We start from the raw sequence: 17,931 nt of genomic DNA, 5'->3' as shown, positions 1-17,931 counted from the left end.
GTGTTGAAGGACTCGTTAGTGTCTTGAATGACTCGTTAGTGTGTTGAAGGACTCGTTAGTGTGTTGAAGGACTCGTTAGTGTAAGGACTCGTTAGTGTGACTCGTGAAGTTGACTGGAAGGTGCTTGTTTCAGGTACGGGTCTCTGTTCGCGCTCTACCTCGGGCCTCACTACACCGTGGTGGTCAACGACCATCAACACGCCAGAGAGGTTTTACTGCAGAGAGGGAGACACTTCGCTGGACGTCCGAGCATGGTGAGACATGTAGAGAGAGGAAGACATGTAGAGAGGGAGTGAGACATGGAGAGAGAGAGTGAGACATGGAGAGAGAGAGTGACACATGCAGAGAGAGAGTGAGACATGTAGAGAGAGAGTGACATATAGAGAGAGTGACACGTGTAGAGAGAGTGAGACATGGAGGGACAATGAGACATGTGGAGAGAGAGTGAGACATGTAGAGAGTGAGACATGTAGAGAGTGAGACATGGAGATGGAAAGTGACACATGTAGAGAGAGAGTGACACATGTAGAGAGAGTGAGACATGGAGAGAGAGAGACACATGAAGGGACAGAGAGACATGTAGAGAGAGAGAGTGACACATGGAGAGAGAGTAAGACATGGAGAGAGTGACACATGTAGAGAGAGTGAGACATGCAGAGAGAGTGAGACATGGAGATGGAGAGTGACACATGTAGAGAATGAGACATGGAGAGAGAGTGAGACATGTAGAGAGTGACACGTGTAGAGAGAGTGAGACATGGAGAGAGAGAGTGAGACATGTAGAGAGAGACACATGAAGGGACAGTGAGACATGTAGAGAGAGAGTGAGACATGTAGAGAGTGAGCCATGCAGAGAGAGTGAGACATGCAGAGAGAGTGAGACATGGAGAGAGAGTGAGACATGGAGAGAGAGAGTGACACATGTAGAGAGAGTGAGACATGCAGAGAGAGTGAGACATGTAGAGAGAGTGAGACATGGAGATGGAGAGTGACACATGTAGAGAGAGAGTGACACATGTAGAGAGTTAGACATGCAGAGAGAGTGAGACATGGAGAGAGAGATATATGTAGAGAGAGTGAGACATGGAGAGAGAGAGTGACGCATGTAGAGAGAGTGAGACATGGAGAGAGAGTGAGACATGGAGAGAGAGAGAGAGTGACACATGGAAGGACAGTGAGACATGTAGAGAGAGAGTGAGACATGGAGAGAGAGAGAGAGAGAGATGTAGAGAGTGACACATGTAGAGAGAGCGAGACAATGTAGAGAGAGAGAGACACATGGAGGGACCGTGAGACATGTAGAGAGAGAGTGACACATGTAGAGAGAGTGAGACATGCAGAGAGAGACATGGAAAAACTAAGATATGCAGAGAGTGAGACATGGAGAGAGAGTGAGACATGCAGAGAGAGTGAGACATGGAGAGTGACATGGAGAGAGAGAGTGAGACATGCAGAGAGTGAGACACGGAGAGAGAGAGAGACATGCAGAGAGAGTGAGACGCGGAGAGAGAGAGAGAGACATGCAGAGAGGGTGACACATGGAGGGACAGTGAGACATGGGGACAGAGAGTGAGACATGTAAAGAGAGTGAGACATGCAGAGAGGGTGACACATGGAGGGATAGTGAAACATGGAGACAGAGTGAGAGATGCAGAGAGAGTGAAGCAGCACACTTTAACCTTTCCTGCTCGGCAGGTGACCACCGACCTGTTGACCCGAGGGGGGAAGGACATCGCGTTCTCAGACTACTCTCCTCTCTGGAAGTCACTCCGCCGCCTCGTGCACAACTCCTTCACGCTGTTTGGAGAAGGAACCGGCCGGCTGCAGGACATCGGTACGAGCGCCGGCCGCGGCCTCGGCCCGTTGCTGAGCGATAACAACTCCAGACGCGATAACGATAACGGCAGAAAGTTCACGGTCGATGTTTTGCCACATGTCGTCAGATTCAGTCCAGAAAGCTAAATATAGAACAGAAATATATAACATTTAAACATGAAAGAATATGTTTAAATACACATTTGTTATAAATATGCATTCCCGCAGCTGCGTCACTGTCTTTCCCGTTCATGTTCCACGTCTGTCCAGTCCTGTCCTCGGTGGACAGTCTGTGTGCCGAGCTGCTGTCCGGCGGGGGGCGTGGCTTCGACCCGGCGGCGGCGGTGACCCGAGCCGTCACCAACGTGGTGTGCACGCTGGTGTTTAGCGCCACCTATCGCCACGGCGACGCCGAGCTGCAGGAAGTGATGCGATACAATGACGGCATCGTGCAGACGATAGCCGGAGGAGGACTGGTGGACATTTACCCCTGGATGAAGGTACTGTCACACAGTCTGTCCTTATGAGGTCAGACTGTGTGTGTCCTCACAAGGACACAAGGACAGACTGTGTGTGTCCTCATAAGGACACAAGGACACACACAGTCTGTCCTTGCCCCTCAGGTGTTTCCCAACAAGTGTCTCAGGAAGCTGAAGGACTGCATCATCGTCAGAGACCGACTGCTGTCTCGTAAACTGGAGGAGCACAAGGTGACGTCCAGTCTATAAATACATGGAGACGTGGTCTTCACCAGTAAGATCTGACCCCCTTCTGGGATCTGAATGCAGGCCTCACTGAGCGACGGTGACCCCCGTGACCTTCTGGATGCCTTGCTCAAGGGCAAGACGAATGGCGGGCAGAAGTCCTCCGAGTCCGAGGATGAGACGATCACAGACAACCACGTCCTCATGACGGCAGCCGAGGCGTTCGGAGCCGGCGTGGAGACCACGTCCACCACGCTGCTGTGGATCCTGGTCTACCTGCTGCACCACCCCGAGGTAAGAACACTATTATTACTAATACTACTAATACTACCAATACCACTACTATACTGCTGTGGATCCTGGTCTACCTGCTGCACCAACTCAAGGTAAGAATACTACGACTACTAAAATACTACTAATACTAGTACTACTACTATAATATATAAATATTTGTGCAGTGTTGTTGTACTTTCACTCCATTTTGAGCGGTTCCGTTATGCCCCGCCCCCTCCAGGTCCAGGAGCGCGTGCAGAAGGAGCTAGACGAGCAGGTGGGCAGCGAGCGGCCGGTCTGCATGTCGGACCGCGGCCGGCTGCCGTACCTGGACTGCGTCATCAACGAGGGCATGAGGATCCGCCCGGTCAGCCCGGTTCTGATCCCCCACACCGCCATGACCGACAGCAGGTACTTCAGATACTTCAGGTTATTAATTGTCATTGTATACACAAAACACAGGTACACACACTCTCTCTGTTGTAGCATTGGAGGCCACGCCGTCCGTCGTGGGACTCGGGTTCTGGTCAACATGTGGGCGATTCACCACGACCCCGAACACTGGGACAGACCCGACCTGTTCGACCCAGGTAAAACACACCGAAAGCGGCTCCTTGGAGATGTCTCTCCATTACAAGTGCACCTGAACACAACGCCTCCCCGCTTTCCCGGCCTCTCCAGATCGGTTCCTTGACCGCGGCCAGCGGGTCTCCCCTTCCTGCTTCCTGCCGTTCGGGGCGGGACCTCGAGTCTGCATCGGCGAATCGTTGGCCCGGCTGGAGCTCTTCCTCTTCCTGTCCTCTCTGCTTCAGCGCATGAGCTTCACGCTGCCGGACGGGGCTCCCCCGCCCAACCTGCAGGGGCGGCTGGGCGTGGTTCTGCAGCCGCTACCTTATAAGGTGGTGGTTACTCCGAGGGCGGGGTGGGAGGGCGGGGCAAAGTGAAAAGGGGGAGGGGCAAATAGACTTAAAAACATAGATTTAAAACAAGAACAGTGCTCTCGTGGTGGAGTTAGCTTCTTACTTTACACCTCAAACATCATTAAAGTGAAGAATATCTTGATGAACTAAACCTGGAAGAATCATAAACGCTTGTTTAATAATCCAGAATACAATGAAAGAATCTGTGATGATGACTTCCTGGACTTAGCATCGCTAACGTCTACAGCTAACATTAACTTTTTTCCACAAATGAACAAAAACTCATCGTAAATCTCTAAAACAGTAGAAAGCTAATGCTACGCTAGCTCCTTTTTAATACATGTTAAATCTACACAGGAAAATAATGTTATAACAAGAAGTAAATATTAAGTGTGACTTTTTAATCAATAAATATGGATTGATCTGCAGTGTGCTGCTGGTGTTTTCATTATCAATGAACGGAGACACGCAGGTGGTAGATTTGACAGTTTTATTCAGTATATCTTCACACACTTTTAGAACAGGCTGGTTTAGTTAGGTCACACACACACACACTCACTCACTATTAATTTAGTATTACTAATAATTATCATCGTTATCATCATTACATTAAGGGATTTAAAGCCTCTTCTCTGCTTCCTTCCGCTCCTCCGACAGAAACCTCATGCAAACAGGAAGCAGAGGAGAGACGACGAGGTACGAACGCTGGAGACGTTTCTATAAATGAAATCGGTTTCAAACACCTCAAGTGGAGCTGCTCTCAAAAAAGCCCCAAAACGGATTAATTAACATTGAATGAGGCCAAGATCCAGACTTTGAATGGATTCACATGTCTGTTCTAGTCTAGATCGGTTGGGCTGGGTCTGTTCTAGTCTAGATCGGTTGGGCTAGGTCTGTTCTAGTCTAGATCGGTTGGACTAGGTCTGTTCTAGTCTAGATCGGTTGGGCTAGGTCTGTTCTAGTCTAGATCGGTTGGGCTAGGTCTGTTCTAGTCTAGATCGGTTGGACTAGGTCTGTTCTAGTCTAGATCGGTTGGGCTAGGTCTGTTCTAGTCTAGATCGGTTGGGCTAGGTCTGTTCTAGTCGGGGTTGGTTGGACTAGGTCTGTTCTAGTCGGGGTTGGTTGGACTAGGTCTGTTCTAGTCTAGATCGGTTGGGCTAGGTCTGTTCTAGTCGGGGTTGGTTGGACTAGGTCTGTTCTAGTCTAGATCGGTTGGACTAGGTCTGTTCTAGTCTAGATCAGTTGGGCTAGGTCTGTTCTAGTCTAGATCGGTTGGGCTAGGTCTGTTCTAGTCTAGATCGGTTGGGCTAGGTGTGTTCTAGTCGGGGTTGGTTGGACTAGGTCTGTTCTAGTCGGGGTTGGTTGGACTAGGTCTGTTCTAGTCGGGGTTGGTTGGACTAGGTCTGTTCTAGTCGGGGTTGGTTGGGCTAGGTCTGTTCTAGTCTAGATCGGTTGGACTAGGTCTGTTCTAGTCTAGATCGGTTGGGCTAGGTCTGTTCTAGTCGGGGTTGGTTGGACTAGGTCTGTTCTAGTCTAGATCGGTTGGACTAGGTCTGTTCTAGTCGGGGTTGGTTGGACTAGGTCTGTTCTAGTCTAGATCGGTTGGACTAGGTCTGTTCTAGTCGGGGTTGGTTGGACTAGGTCTGTTCTAGTCTAGATCGGTTGGACTAGGTCTGTTCTAGTCGGGGTTGGTTGGGCTAGGTCTGTTCTAGTTTAGATCGGTTGGACTAGGTCTGTTCTAGTCTAGATCGGTTGGGCTAGGTCTGTTCTAGTTTAGATCGGTTGGACTAGGTCTGTTCTAGTCGGGGTTGGTTGGACTAGGTCTGTTCTAGTCGGGGTTGGTTGGACTAGGTCTGTTCTAGTTTAGATCGGTTGGACTAGGTCTGTTCTAGTCGGGGTTGGTTGGACTAGGTCTGTTCTAGTCGGGGTTGGTTGGGCTAGGTCTGTTCTAGTCTAGATCGGTTGGACTAGGTCTGTTCTAGTCGGGGTTGGTTGGGCTAGGTCTGTTCTAGTTTAGATCGGTTGGACTAGGTCTGTTCTAGTCGGGGTTGGTTGGGCTAGGTCTGTTCTAGTCGGGGTTGGTTGGACTAGGTCTGTTCTAGTCCTGGTCTGTTTGTGTTGACAGTGGGCAGATTTTAATCTTAATCTCCAGCTCGTTGCTTCAGTCGAGGTTGATGAACTATTTTAGTTGAAACTAAATCTGACGTGTGAACGTGAACCCGTCAGAGTGGAACTCGTCTTTCTATCAGAGAGGAAACTTTTTTGAATATAAATAAAAACAGCTCTGGTTTGATTCCCAACTAAAACAAACAAAGACCCTGACAACCTGACATCAGCCTCGTGTACGGAGAGATCGCCCAATGAGCTTTCATCGGTCGGCTGAACGCTTTAACCCCTAAATGCCTCGCAGCACCCGAGTGTGAACTTTGGGAATTTAACCCCCAACCCTGGAAGAGCTGGCGCCCACCGATACCAACGGGAACCAACCAAATCTACTCTCTTTTGGGCCCTCCTTTCTGGGATGAACCCCCCCACCCCCCCCCACCCCCCCGAGGCTGATCTCAGAGCAGCTCTTGGGAACCTGAACGGACATATTTAAACAACGGTCACTCTGAACATCCACGCAGAGCGAGAACAGCTCTGTCTAACGCTAAGCAGTAACAGCTGTCGAGTAGAGATGGCACTCAGTAACCATGGAGATATATAACCTTATTAGTTCAGGTAAACAAAAAACAAAAAAACACCATCAACCACAACATCAACGGCTCGCTATCCCCCTATCGAGCGTTCTCGAGGAGGTCCTTCAGAGTCTCGACAAATGTCGGAGGGGGGTGGGGGGGGGGGGGGGGGTTCGACGTCGGCCTCAAGACAAATATCACAGACGCCAGCAGAGAAGTCTGCAAAGTCCACGTCAAAGGCAGATTCCGATATCTGTGAATTCAGCCACAAAAAACAAAAACAAACAAGAGATGCGATCGCTTCCGTCCGTGTATGAATCCAATCTTGTGCACGCTGGTTTCTCAAACTGACGGCCGAGACGATCGGGGTCAAACATCCAGCTGTCGATCGGTTTGACAGAAGTCGGTGCCATTATGGACGGTGATGGCGGTCCGTAAGGGTTAGGGTTAGGGCTAGGGCTAGGGTTAGACTTAGGGTTAGGGCTAGGGTTAGGTTTAGGGTTAGACTTAGACTTAGGTTTAGGGTTAGACTTAGGGTTAGGTTTAGGGTTAGACTTAGGGTTAGGTTTAGGGTTAAGGGTTAGGTTTAGGGTTTCGGGTTAGGGTTAGGTTTAGGGTAGACTTAGACTTTAGGGTTAGGTTTAGGGTTAGGGGGTACGGGCAGCGGGGTCCCAGGCGGGCAGAGAGCTGTTGATGACGTTCGTCCGTCGCTACATCGGGAACGCCCCTTCTGGATCACATTCCTCGCCAACGCAACGTTTGACGTGTTCTGGGTCAAGCCGGTAAACTCTGGTGTCTTTTCCAACTCGCTCTAACGTGTAGTTCAGGAACAACACGTAATTGTGAAGCTTTTCTAACACGGCTGACATTAACAGCTGTAAAAATAAAACAAAGTGCACTTTGTGGGAGAGACGTCTCACTTTTACACTCCAACTGATTTTGAAGCAAATTTTATATTTAGTCTTTACACGAAAATGCTTTAGTTTGTCATTACTTTTAGTTTATTTCTAAACGCAAGCTATTAGTTTGTTTCATTCATTTTGAACTCCATGAAATGACAACCGCTGTTGGGGACAACTGATGCTTTTTAACTTTTGTTCAGAGGGTTTTAGAAAGATTTCCATCCGAGAGAAAAAGTGCGTAGAAAACCAGTGTGTAATATTTCAGATTAAAACTGGAGGATTTCTTTAACCATCAATGACACAAGATTTCTTTCTGAGGCAGTTGACCTGTTTCTGATGAAAAATATTGCTCTTCACTCATTACATAATCTAATTAATCTAATCTCTACAATTGACAAAATATACCTTTATGTTTTTCTAAGAATAAATGCTAAATCATTTGCTCTACAGGAACATGGTTGCTGTCAATTTAAGGCCCTCAAATAGTTTGACTTGTTTGGTGAAATTTGCCGGATGATGTACATTTTTACTGGGGGTTCTGAATGATAAAAAGAAAAGCAATGTGTCTTTGAATAGAGAGATGCACAAAGCGAAAGGGAATATTTTAGCGTTTAGACTGAACGCCGTTGTGTCTGACCTCAAAATTCAGAGAAAGAGACAAAGACGGGGGCGATGACGTCTTCCCGGCTGTTGTTTGGCGCTTTGTTTTCCGTCTAAAAGTGCCCATTGTTTATTCTTATTTATGCATGAAGCTTTTTCTCTTCCCAAAAGGCTGACGCAGAGAAAAACCAACCCGGAAACCTTCCATGCAGGATGGAGTCTCTCCTGTTTCATGGAACCACCCGACAGACTACATCAGCTCACTGGATATCCAGATGTGTCTGTATCTGTCAACTCAATTGATCTTACTCTTTTGAAGAGATGAACAATGTGTGTGCAAGTTATTAAACATCCCGCGATATAAACAAATGTTACTGCTTACGGGTGAAGAAAAGGATGAATGGGCTTGTGTAAGGAGATCGTAAACATGGAGGTTAACAATGCAGGTGGAAGGAAGAACTCCAAATATGGCTTAAAATTGACAGATTTAAACAAATAATGATTTCAGTTTCTAGTACGAGCCTCTCGAAACACTAGATCCCACATTTCCCATAATGCACCTCAGATAGTGTCTTTCTTGTCTGGCAAACAACTCTCCAAAGTTACAAAACGCTGTCTCGCTAAATAATTTTTGTGTAATCTGTAAAAACGACTGTTGGGATCGCGGGTCCTAATTTTTGTTTTTACATTTTCCAAATTAGCCGAGAGCCGTTCTGTTGTGCAGTATTGTTTAAATTCACAGCTGGATGCATCCAGAGTCAATACCTCTCCACGCAGACACTCCGAACCACATCTGCTGAAACAAGCCAACGCTTCCTGCTGACAAGCGGAGGCTGAAGATGTAACATTTAGTCATGTGACTTCTCCACCATCACAACCGTCTGTGTTCGAATCCTCCCCGGCTACAGAAGAAACCCATTGGGTTCGACCCCCATCATTAACTTCCTGTTCATCCCGTGTCCGGATGACGAATGGTTTGATCCGCCTGCATCCGCCAATCACACGGTCTCCATGACAATGACCACTTTGCCGCCGTCCTCGGTGGTGGGCGTGGCCGTGGAGGCGGAGTTACGCGGTCTGAGTCCCTCCCCCGTGGTGGTGTGACCTCTGGCAGGGCAGTCCATGCTGTCGTGGAGATCAGTGTCTCCACCTGCATTTTTATCCCTCTCCCCACCTCCTCCTCTCCTGCCATCCTCCTTCCTTGCGCCCTCCTCCTCCTTCTCCTCCTCCTCCTCTGCCTCCTCCTCCTCTTCCACCCGACACCGACACACCTCGATGCCGGAGTCACCGGTGAGTCGACGATGTCTATACTGGCTCTCATCGGCTCCCATGTCCTCGTCTTCATCGTCGTCATTGTCCTCGTCCTGTTCCTCCTCCCCGTCCTCCCAGCATGGAGGTCCTGGTTCAAACACGTCCACGCAGGGGGAGAAGAGAGTCTGTTTGGGAGGAGACTGGGTGGCACGAGGCGAGGGGGAGAGGGAGGAGGCGTGGCCGGAGGAAGACCCACCTTTGTTGCACTGGTGCAGAGCAGTGAGGGGGTCAAGGAGTAAAGCCGGGGCTGGGAGGGAAGGGGAGGAAGAAAGGGGTGAGGATGGGGAGAGGGCTGCAAGGGGAGACTGGGAGGGCGTGAAAGAAGACTCTATGGTTATGGCTGGGCAGGAGGAAGAGGAAGAGGCAGGTGTTGTGAAGGTGAGCACTGGGGCAGGAGCAGACAGGGGACCCGATCTAGAACCAACACTATAGCGTTTTGATGCAGATCCAGAACCAGAACTTAAACCAGCCTGGACATTTGATGCTGATGGACTGAGGAGGTCTGAGTCTGGCGATTGAGACAGGACCACAGAAGGACCTGAATCGGCTGGTACTGCAGCTGGATCGAGACAAGATACAAGAACTGCAACAGACTCTGGGTAGTGGGGTAAGCCTGACATTGGGCTGGGAGGAGTCAGCGCTACATCGGACCCGGGTGACAGTTCTAGAAACTGGCACTGGTGTAATGTAGGTGCATTTGAAGCAAGCGTAAGGTCAGAATGTGCAGGTTTTAGAGTGGGGTTCGTTTCACAGTCTGATACTATGGTGATTTTAGGTTGTAGGTTTGGCACTAGGGTTAGGTTGGAAGGTACTGGGTCTGGAGCTTGGGTAAGGTTTATTAGTATTGGGTTTAAAACAGAGCTAAGGTTTGAGGGTACTGGTTCTGGAACTCGGGTCAAGTTTGAAGGTGCTGGGGCTGTAACTTGGGTAAGGTTTAAAGGTGCCGGAGTTGGCACAAGACTAGGATTTGGGTCCGGGGTTGAGGGGCTAGCAGAGTCTGTTATTGAGACCAAAGTCCTTCCAACATCTGGGGTTGGTACTGAGTTTGGACTACTAGGAACATCGGCTGTATCAAAAGTTCTCGTTAGATCGAGGGTTCTGAGGGTCAGGGTGGCTGTGGGACAGTCAGAAGTGCTTGCTGTTGGGGTGGAGGGGCCAGACATTAAGGTGGTTTTGGGGGAAGGGGTAGTTTTGGGGCCCTCAGCTGGACCCTCAATGCTTATTGTTTGAATCGAGGGAAGTAATGAGTCAACGACGCTTGGACTAGGGAGTGTAACTGGGCTACCGGCGCTGACTATTGGGGTACACGGTGTGAAGTCGAGCTGTTGCTTTATGGGACATGTAGTTACAACAGGAAGAGCCACCTCTGGATAAGAAGGGGGCAGCGGCTGAGGGGAGGCCGCCCCGGTGATAACCGCAACAGTAACCAGTGAGTCCTTGGCATCGGGTTCCTGAGCTTCGGCAGCGTCTTCATTGCCGATGTCAACGGCCACTGCGGCGACCATCCTCTCAGGAACCAGCCGTGCCTCATTTACCTCCAGACAGGTCGCCGCGGCCGTGATGGTCTCCATTGTGACATCAAAGGCGAGGGGCGTGGCCTCGCTGGGCGTGGTGGCGTGGCTCGTGTCCGTCTCATAGGTGACGGGGGCAGACAGGGAGGAGCTACATGGAGAGGAGGGGCAGCAGGAGTCACAGGAACAACTGGAGCTGAAGGGAGGACGAGACACACTTATTATTATTATTATTATTATTACTTATTAGAAACGATTCCTTCTTACTTTGTACACAGTTTGTCTCATCCTTCAAATAAAATGATATACATCTAAAAAGGATCAGCTTATTTCAAATAAGGTTGCAGTCATCAATTTAATGAATTACAGTTGTTTTGGGTATGGAATAATAGTCGAAGCAGAATTACTAATAGTAGCCACACCAGTAGTCTCAGTAGTGCCATTAACTCTTTTTTGTCTTCCTAGTAGTATCTGTGCAGTCAACAGCACTGCAGTACCAGTCACTGGTAGTCCTATCTATGGTGCTCCTTTAAACTGGAACAAAGGGGTTATCAGTGTCCACAGCAGTAATACTTGTACCCAGGATTCCCAATAGTTTATTCCCAGCAGTGTTACCAGCATTCCCAGTAATGTCATCAGTATTTCCTGAACTGCTAATTCCAGAGTACTACCGCTTCTTTCCCAGAGGTGTTACCAGTATCTTTGTTAGCATTAACACCAGTACTCCCAGCAGCGGTGGCAGTAGTGTTACCTGTTGTCGGAGCTGAGGGAGGAGGGGCCGTCGCTAAGAGGCCGGTGCAGCAGCGGGTCGTGCTGCGTCAGCAGGTGGGGGTCGGTGGCGCGGGGGGGCTGCGGGTAACGAGGGGTGGTGAACACGGCGCTGTATGGCGGAGGAGGGGTGGAGGGCTGAGCCGCCACCTCCTCGTAGGACGGCAGCTTCAGAGACGCCAGGAAACCTAAAAACAGCAGACGGGCGTGTTTTCAGAGGATTCTTTTCAGCCTGCAATTGTTCTTTTTGGCCACTTGGGGGCAGTGGAAACAAGTGGAATACGACATTGAGGTAATGTTTGAGTTGCTTTTGTGAATAGTTAGCGAGCAGTTGCTTCTTTCCACATGATGATTCATTTGCCCTCTGAGCTCGAAGGCCGGCAGGATTGAAAAGCATGTTTTCTTTAAAAAAATGGCCAAAACTACACTGTTTACAGGAGAGGTTGTAAACATGTGAATAGTTCAATATTTAACTCCTTTTTTCAAACATACATAGATCCCAGTGTTTCCCAATTTTTTATAAATATATTATCACAAAAATAAAAAATAAAACGCACAAAACTGCGTTGGGTTCAGATCTTTAGGAGTCACCTGATGAATGTTAGTCCAGTATTCTCTCTGTTTTGACAGACAGACAGACAGACAGACACACACACAGACAGACAGACAGACAGACAGACAGACAGACACACAGACAGACGGGCTTACTGAGGTCCAGCATGGAGGAGGGGTAGGAGTTGGCTCCATGGTAGGCCAGCAGGCTGATCTCTCTCTGTCTCTGCTGCTGCTGGACTCTCAGCTTGGCTCGGCGGTGTCGGTACGCACAGCAGCAGCTGAACAGGATGAGGACGGTCCACAGCAGCCAGAACCCTGAACACAAGACGGTCCACACACCGTCAGGCGGTTCCACGGATAGAAACGAAGCTGAAGTAACAAAACGAGGAGGCCGACTCGTGAAGTCTAAATTCACTTTTAAATTGCTTGTTTTGTGAATGGATTTTGGATCGATCGGTGCTATGCTAGGCTAGGCTAACATCGTAGCTGCTCCATCAACACTCAGAATAATGTAATCTAAAAATAAATTAAACCAAAACTATATAAATTATATTATATATATTATATTATATATTATATAAATATGCATATTTAATTAGCGTCACAGCGACTTACACCAGAGTTCGTAGTAGTAGGTGCAGCAGCCGGTTTCTCCGCAGCAGTGTCCCGTCTCACACAGGTAGCCCCCGTTAGCGTTGGCCCCGGGGCAGTACCGCGGTCTCCCCAGCAGGGGCAGGCTGCCACCGGAGTGGTACTCCATCGCACCCCTGCTCTGTCCGGACGCTAGCCCCGCGCCACCGCTAACCCACTCGCCACTCACAGCTCACTCAGCCGTTAGCTAGCAAAACACGGAAAACTAACCTCGGGTCGGAGTATAACTACATTTTCTTTCAGGTCCTTTATTCGATCGAATATCTGCGCTAGCCGTTAGCTGCTAACTGCAAGTAGCTTCAAGATGAAGCTAATCTTTATTTATTTATTTTTTTATAAAGGGAGTGAAATACTTGTTTTGTTCTGGAGCTGAGAGACTTTCCCAGTGAAGCAGCAGCTTAAAGGTCAACGAGGTACAAACACTGGAAATATTGCTGACTACCGCGAATAAATACTACGAGTACTGCAGCTGTAGTAGAGCGGGGGGGGCGAGACAGGGTGGCGGCCAATAGGAGCTCCTGAACTGGAGAGAGAGAGAAGACAATTGTGTATTGACAACAGGACGTGTTTGATATTCACCACTGAAGCTGCTCAAACCACACAATGCTCCCTCTTCATCCACACACACACACAAACGCCTGTATTTCTGTACTTCTGAGGACCATCAGTCCCATAATGCATTGCCAGGCCCCTCATTTCACAGAAGAGGGTCACATCCCTCCTGCTTTACTTTCTCAGCTATTAACTCTCTTATGAAGGTAAAACTCACCTTTAAAGGAAGAAAAACAACATTTCAACTAAAAGCCCTGAAATCAAACTAAAAACACATATTTTTTGAATAGGGAAGGTAGAGCCGTAGTAGCACTTTAGTAGCACTTAAATGTCCCTTACCGATAGCACTTTGTTGTTTAGCACTTTGGTAGCACTTAAATGTCTCTTACCGATAGCACTTTGTTGTTTAGCACTTTGGTAGCACTTAAATGTCTCTTACCGATAGCACTTTGTAGTTTAACACTCTAGTAGCACTTAAATGTCTCTTACCGATAGCACTTTGTAGTTTAACACTTTAGTAGCACTTAAATGTCTCTTACTGATAGCACTTTGTAGTTTAACACTTTAGCAGCACTTAAATGTCCCTTACCGATAGCACTTTAGTAGCACTTAAATGTCTCTTACTGATAGCACTTTGTAGTTTAACACTTTAGCAGCACTTAAATGTCCCTTACCGATAGCACTTTAGTAGCACTTAAATGTCTCTTACTGATAGCACTTTGTAGTTTAACGTTATTGAAGAAATTGTACTTGCTTGATTCTTGTTGTTCTGAGTTTGGACTCATGGTTTAATGCACTTATTGTAAGTCGCTTTGGATAAAAGCGTCAGCTAAATGACATGTAATGTAATGTAATGTAAAAACCTGAAATAACAGATGTTTTTATTAAATCACCTAATTTTATGTTGATGTGTTGAATTGTTATTATTATATTGTCATTATTCTCTGTTTTTGGTCTCCACCTCCTGAGGGAAATATATGTCTCACACACAATAACACACACGTACAAACACACACACACACACACACTCACACTCTCACACACACACACACACACTCTAGTAAATGGTAAACATGTTGGTCAGTGAACGAAACACAGACATTTAAATATAAACCAACAAAAAATAATTGTACAAATTATAAATTTAAATATATTGTTTTTTCTTAATCCAGGTTTATTATTTTAAACCATGTTTAAAAATACAATAATATTACTCTAGTATTATTATATTATTACCATAATATTACTTTATTAATACAATAATTCTACAATAATATTATTATTTTATTACAATAATATTAAATTAATAATATAATAATTGTACTATAATATTATATTACTATAATATTACTATAATAAAATAATATAACTATAATTTATTATAATATTACTATAATTTAGTTTTCTTTTTTCTTGTGTCCAACATTCATCACAACAATCTTTACAATCTACATTACAGTAATATTTATCTTCTATATCAGTATAATATTGTTTCTCTCCATGTTAACGGAGATTTGCTTCATCAAACATCTCGACTCCACTGATCAACAGATTAAAAGTCACTTTGAGGTAAATAAGATATACTAAAATATACTTAAACGTACTAAAATATACTAAAACATAATAAACATACTAAACTACACTATAATAAACTACACTAAAACATAATAAAACACACTAAACTACACTATAATAAACTACACTTAAAAATAATAAACTAAAACATACTAAACTAAAACATAATAAACATACTAAAATGTACTAAACTACACTATAATAAACTACACTAAAACATAATAAAACATAATAAACTACACTATAATAAACTACACTAAAACACACTGAACTACAATATAATAAACTACACTATAATAAACATACTAAAACATAATAAACATACTAAACTACACTATAATAAACATAATAAACAATAAACATACTAATAAAACATACTAAACTACACTATAATAAACTACAGCAGTAATAATGGACTCTTTAGTTTCAGGACTTTATATATTAATTGATATAAATAGGTTAAATGGTCACTGACGCCCTCCTTTATCAATAAAGACTATTAAATACATTTCAATCAAATATTATATTAAATGAGTCAATAATATAATATATATAACAAAGATAAAATTATTATATTGTTTTCAGAATATTTATAGCCGAGTTAATCAAAGGTAGTTTCAAAGCAACTCAAATATTGAACGACTCATTAATACAAAACTAAATTCATGATTAAATTAGGATTAAAAAAAATACGAATTATATATATATAATCTCACAATATTTAAAAAAATGATATGAGCCTCGAGCGAAGGTCATGGGCCCTTTAAGGGAACCAGACCGACAACAGATACAGGAATCACCTATACACATGGTATTAAAGATGAATATACATGTATAGAATACATTTATATATATATATATATATATATATATATATATATATATATACACATATATATACACATATATATACACATATATACACATATATACACATATTCTGCCTCACAGAACACCAGCAGTGACAGTTTTAATCTGGGAAATACAACAGGAATTAAAAATGTAATTTATGGAAAGAAAAATAAAGAAATGTGACGCCCCCCCCACACGCACACACGCACACACACACGCACACACGCACACACACACACTATAACACAATGATATGAATCACAGTGAGCGCGCACCATAACAGCCTGTACAGTAACATCTCAGCCCGAGTGCTCTGACTGCAGCAGCCTGCATGCAGCGTGTGCGTGTTCATACACGCGCACGCGTACACGTATATATGTATGTATACGTGTATGTCCGTGCACCGCCGCGTGTCTGCAGACCTCGCACGCACCGTTCCGCTCCAGCCGTCCTCCTCGGGTCGCTCTGCGGCTCCAGCCGGCCTCCTCGGGTCGCTCTGCGGGCCTCTGGCCGCTGTGCTCGGCGTGTCGCTCCGTGCCTCCGGGGCCTCCGCTCCGTGTGCCTCCGCCGCCGCCTCGCTCTCCCTCCGCGGTGCGACCCTCCGCAGCCGCGCCGCCATCAGCGCCAGCGGCACGTCAAGCGCGCGCGGCGCGAGGCGGCGCGCTTCCGCCTCGCGCCGCGCGCGGATTTCAAAATAAGAGCGTCTGAAGAGCCGAAAGCTGCCAGTTGTTCGTCTGTAAATATAGACCGCGTGCGCGTGTGTGAAGAGAAATATAGATATCAAATTACGCAGCGTGTATATTTAGAGATGTTTTCAGGCTTACACAGATATCAATGTGCCAAATGTAACATGATGTGGCTCCTTCTCATCTTCAGTATTATCTATGGACGCATTTCCACTATTTTAACTGTGTGGTACTTTACTATAACTTAGTACTTTACTATAACTACTTAGTACTTTACTATAACTACTTAGTACTTTACTATAACTACTTAGTACTTTACTATAACTACTTAGTACTTTACTATAACTTAGTACTTTACTATAACTTAGTACTTTACTATAACTACTTAGTACTTTACTATAACTTAGTACTTTACTATAACTTAGTACTTTACTATAACTTAGTACTTTACTATAACTACTTAGTACTTTACTATAACTTAGTACTTTACTATAACTTAGTACTTTACTATAACTACTTAGTACTTTTACTATAACTTAGTACTTTACTATAACTTAGTACTTTTACTATAACTTAGTACTTTACTATAACTTAGTACTTCTACTGTGACTTGAGTAGTTCTAGTACTTTACTGGAACAGAGTATTTGTACAGTGTGGTATTAGTACCTTTACTGGAACAGAGTATTTCTACAGTGTGGTATTAGTACCTTTACTGTAACAGAGTATTTCTACAGTGTGGTATTAGTACCTTTACTGTAACAGAGTATTTCTACAGTGTGGTATTAGTACCTTTACTGGAACAGTGTATTTCTACAGTGTGGTATTAGTACCTTTACTGGAACAGAGTATTTCTACAGTGTGGTATTAGTACCTTTACTGGAACAGAGTATTTCTACAGTGTGGTATTAGTACCTTTACTGTAACAGAGTATTTCTACAGTGTGGTATTGGTACCTTACTGTAACAGAGTATTTCTACAGTGTGGTATTAGTACCTTTACTGGAACAGAGTATTTCTACAGTGTGGTATTAGTACCTTTACTGGAACATAGTATTTCTACAGTGTGGTATTAGTACCTTACTGTAACAGAGTATTTCTACAGTGTGGTATTAGTACCTTTACTGGAACAGAGTATTTCTACAGTGTGGTATTAGTACCTTTACTGTAACAGAGTATTTCTACAGTGTGGTATTAGTACCTTTACTGTAACAGAGTATTTCTACAGTGTGGTATTAGTACCTTTACTGGAACAGAGTATTTCTACAGTGTGGTATTAGTACTTTTACTGGAACAGAGTATTTCTACAGTGTGGTATTAGTACCTTTACTGGAACAGAGTATTTGTACAGTGTGGTATTAGTACCTTTACTGGAACAGAGTATTTGTACAGTGTGGTATTAGTACCTTTACTGAACAGAGTATTTGTACAGTGTGGTATTAGTACCTTTACTGGAACAGAGTATTTGTACAGTGTGGTATTAGTACCTTTACTGGAACAGAGTATTTCTACAGTGTGGTATTAGTACCTTTACTGGAACAGAGTATTTGTACAGTGTGGTATTAGTACCTTTACTGGAAC

At 45.1% G+C, this 17,931-nt stretch overlaps 2 protein-coding genes across 2 annotated transcripts in view; one reads left to right on the top strand and one right to left on the bottom strand.

Annotated features, from left to right (window-relative positions):
- Positions 1-3,736, top strand: part of LOC117747918 (steroid 17-alpha-hydroxylase/17,20 lyase) — a 4,676-nt gene extending 940 nt beyond the window's left edge. Inside the window, exons 2-9 of the mRNA XM_034557430.1 lie at positions 134-254; positions 1,696-1,834; positions 2,086-2,315; positions 2,439-2,525; positions 2,604-2,813; positions 3,034-3,203; positions 3,279-3,382; positions 3,474-3,736. Coding sequence (XP_034413321.1) covers positions 134-254; positions 1,696-1,834; positions 2,086-2,315; positions 2,439-2,525; positions 2,604-2,813; positions 3,034-3,203; positions 3,279-3,382; positions 3,474-3,736 — 1,324 coding nt within the window. The remainder of the gene's footprint in view (positions 1-133; positions 255-1,695; positions 1,835-2,085; positions 2,316-2,438; positions 2,526-2,603; positions 2,814-3,033; positions 3,204-3,278; positions 3,383-3,473) is intronic.
- A 451-nt stretch (positions 3,737-4,187) lies between these two features.
- On the bottom strand, positions 4,188-16,314 carry LOC117747914 (mucin-5AC-like). The gene is made up of 5 exons (XM_034557425.1): positions 16,101-16,314; positions 12,653-13,211; positions 12,191-12,352; positions 11,466-11,670; positions 4,188-10,910 (listed from the first exon to the last, which is right to left on the bottom strand). Exons 2-5 carry the CDS (start codon positions 12,795-12,797, stop codon positions 8,891-8,893), a joined length of 2,532 nt encoding a protein of 843 aa, XP_034413316.1. The 5' UTR covers positions 12,798-13,211; positions 16,101-16,314; the 3' UTR covers positions 4,188-8,890.
- Between the last annotated feature and the right edge of the window lie 1,617 nt (positions 16,315-17,931).

The sequence above is a fragment of the Cyclopterus lumpus genome, chromosome 18, assembly GCF_009769545.1.
Source record: "Cyclopterus lumpus isolate fCycLum1 chromosome 18, fCycLum1.pri, whole genome shotgun sequence".
In the NCBI taxonomy this organism is placed as follows: Eukaryota; Metazoa; Chordata; class Actinopteri; order Perciformes; family Cyclopteridae; genus Cyclopterus; species Cyclopterus lumpus.
The sequence above is the reverse complement of the archived record's forward strand: the minus strand, read 5'-3'. Positions and strand labels throughout refer to the sequence as shown.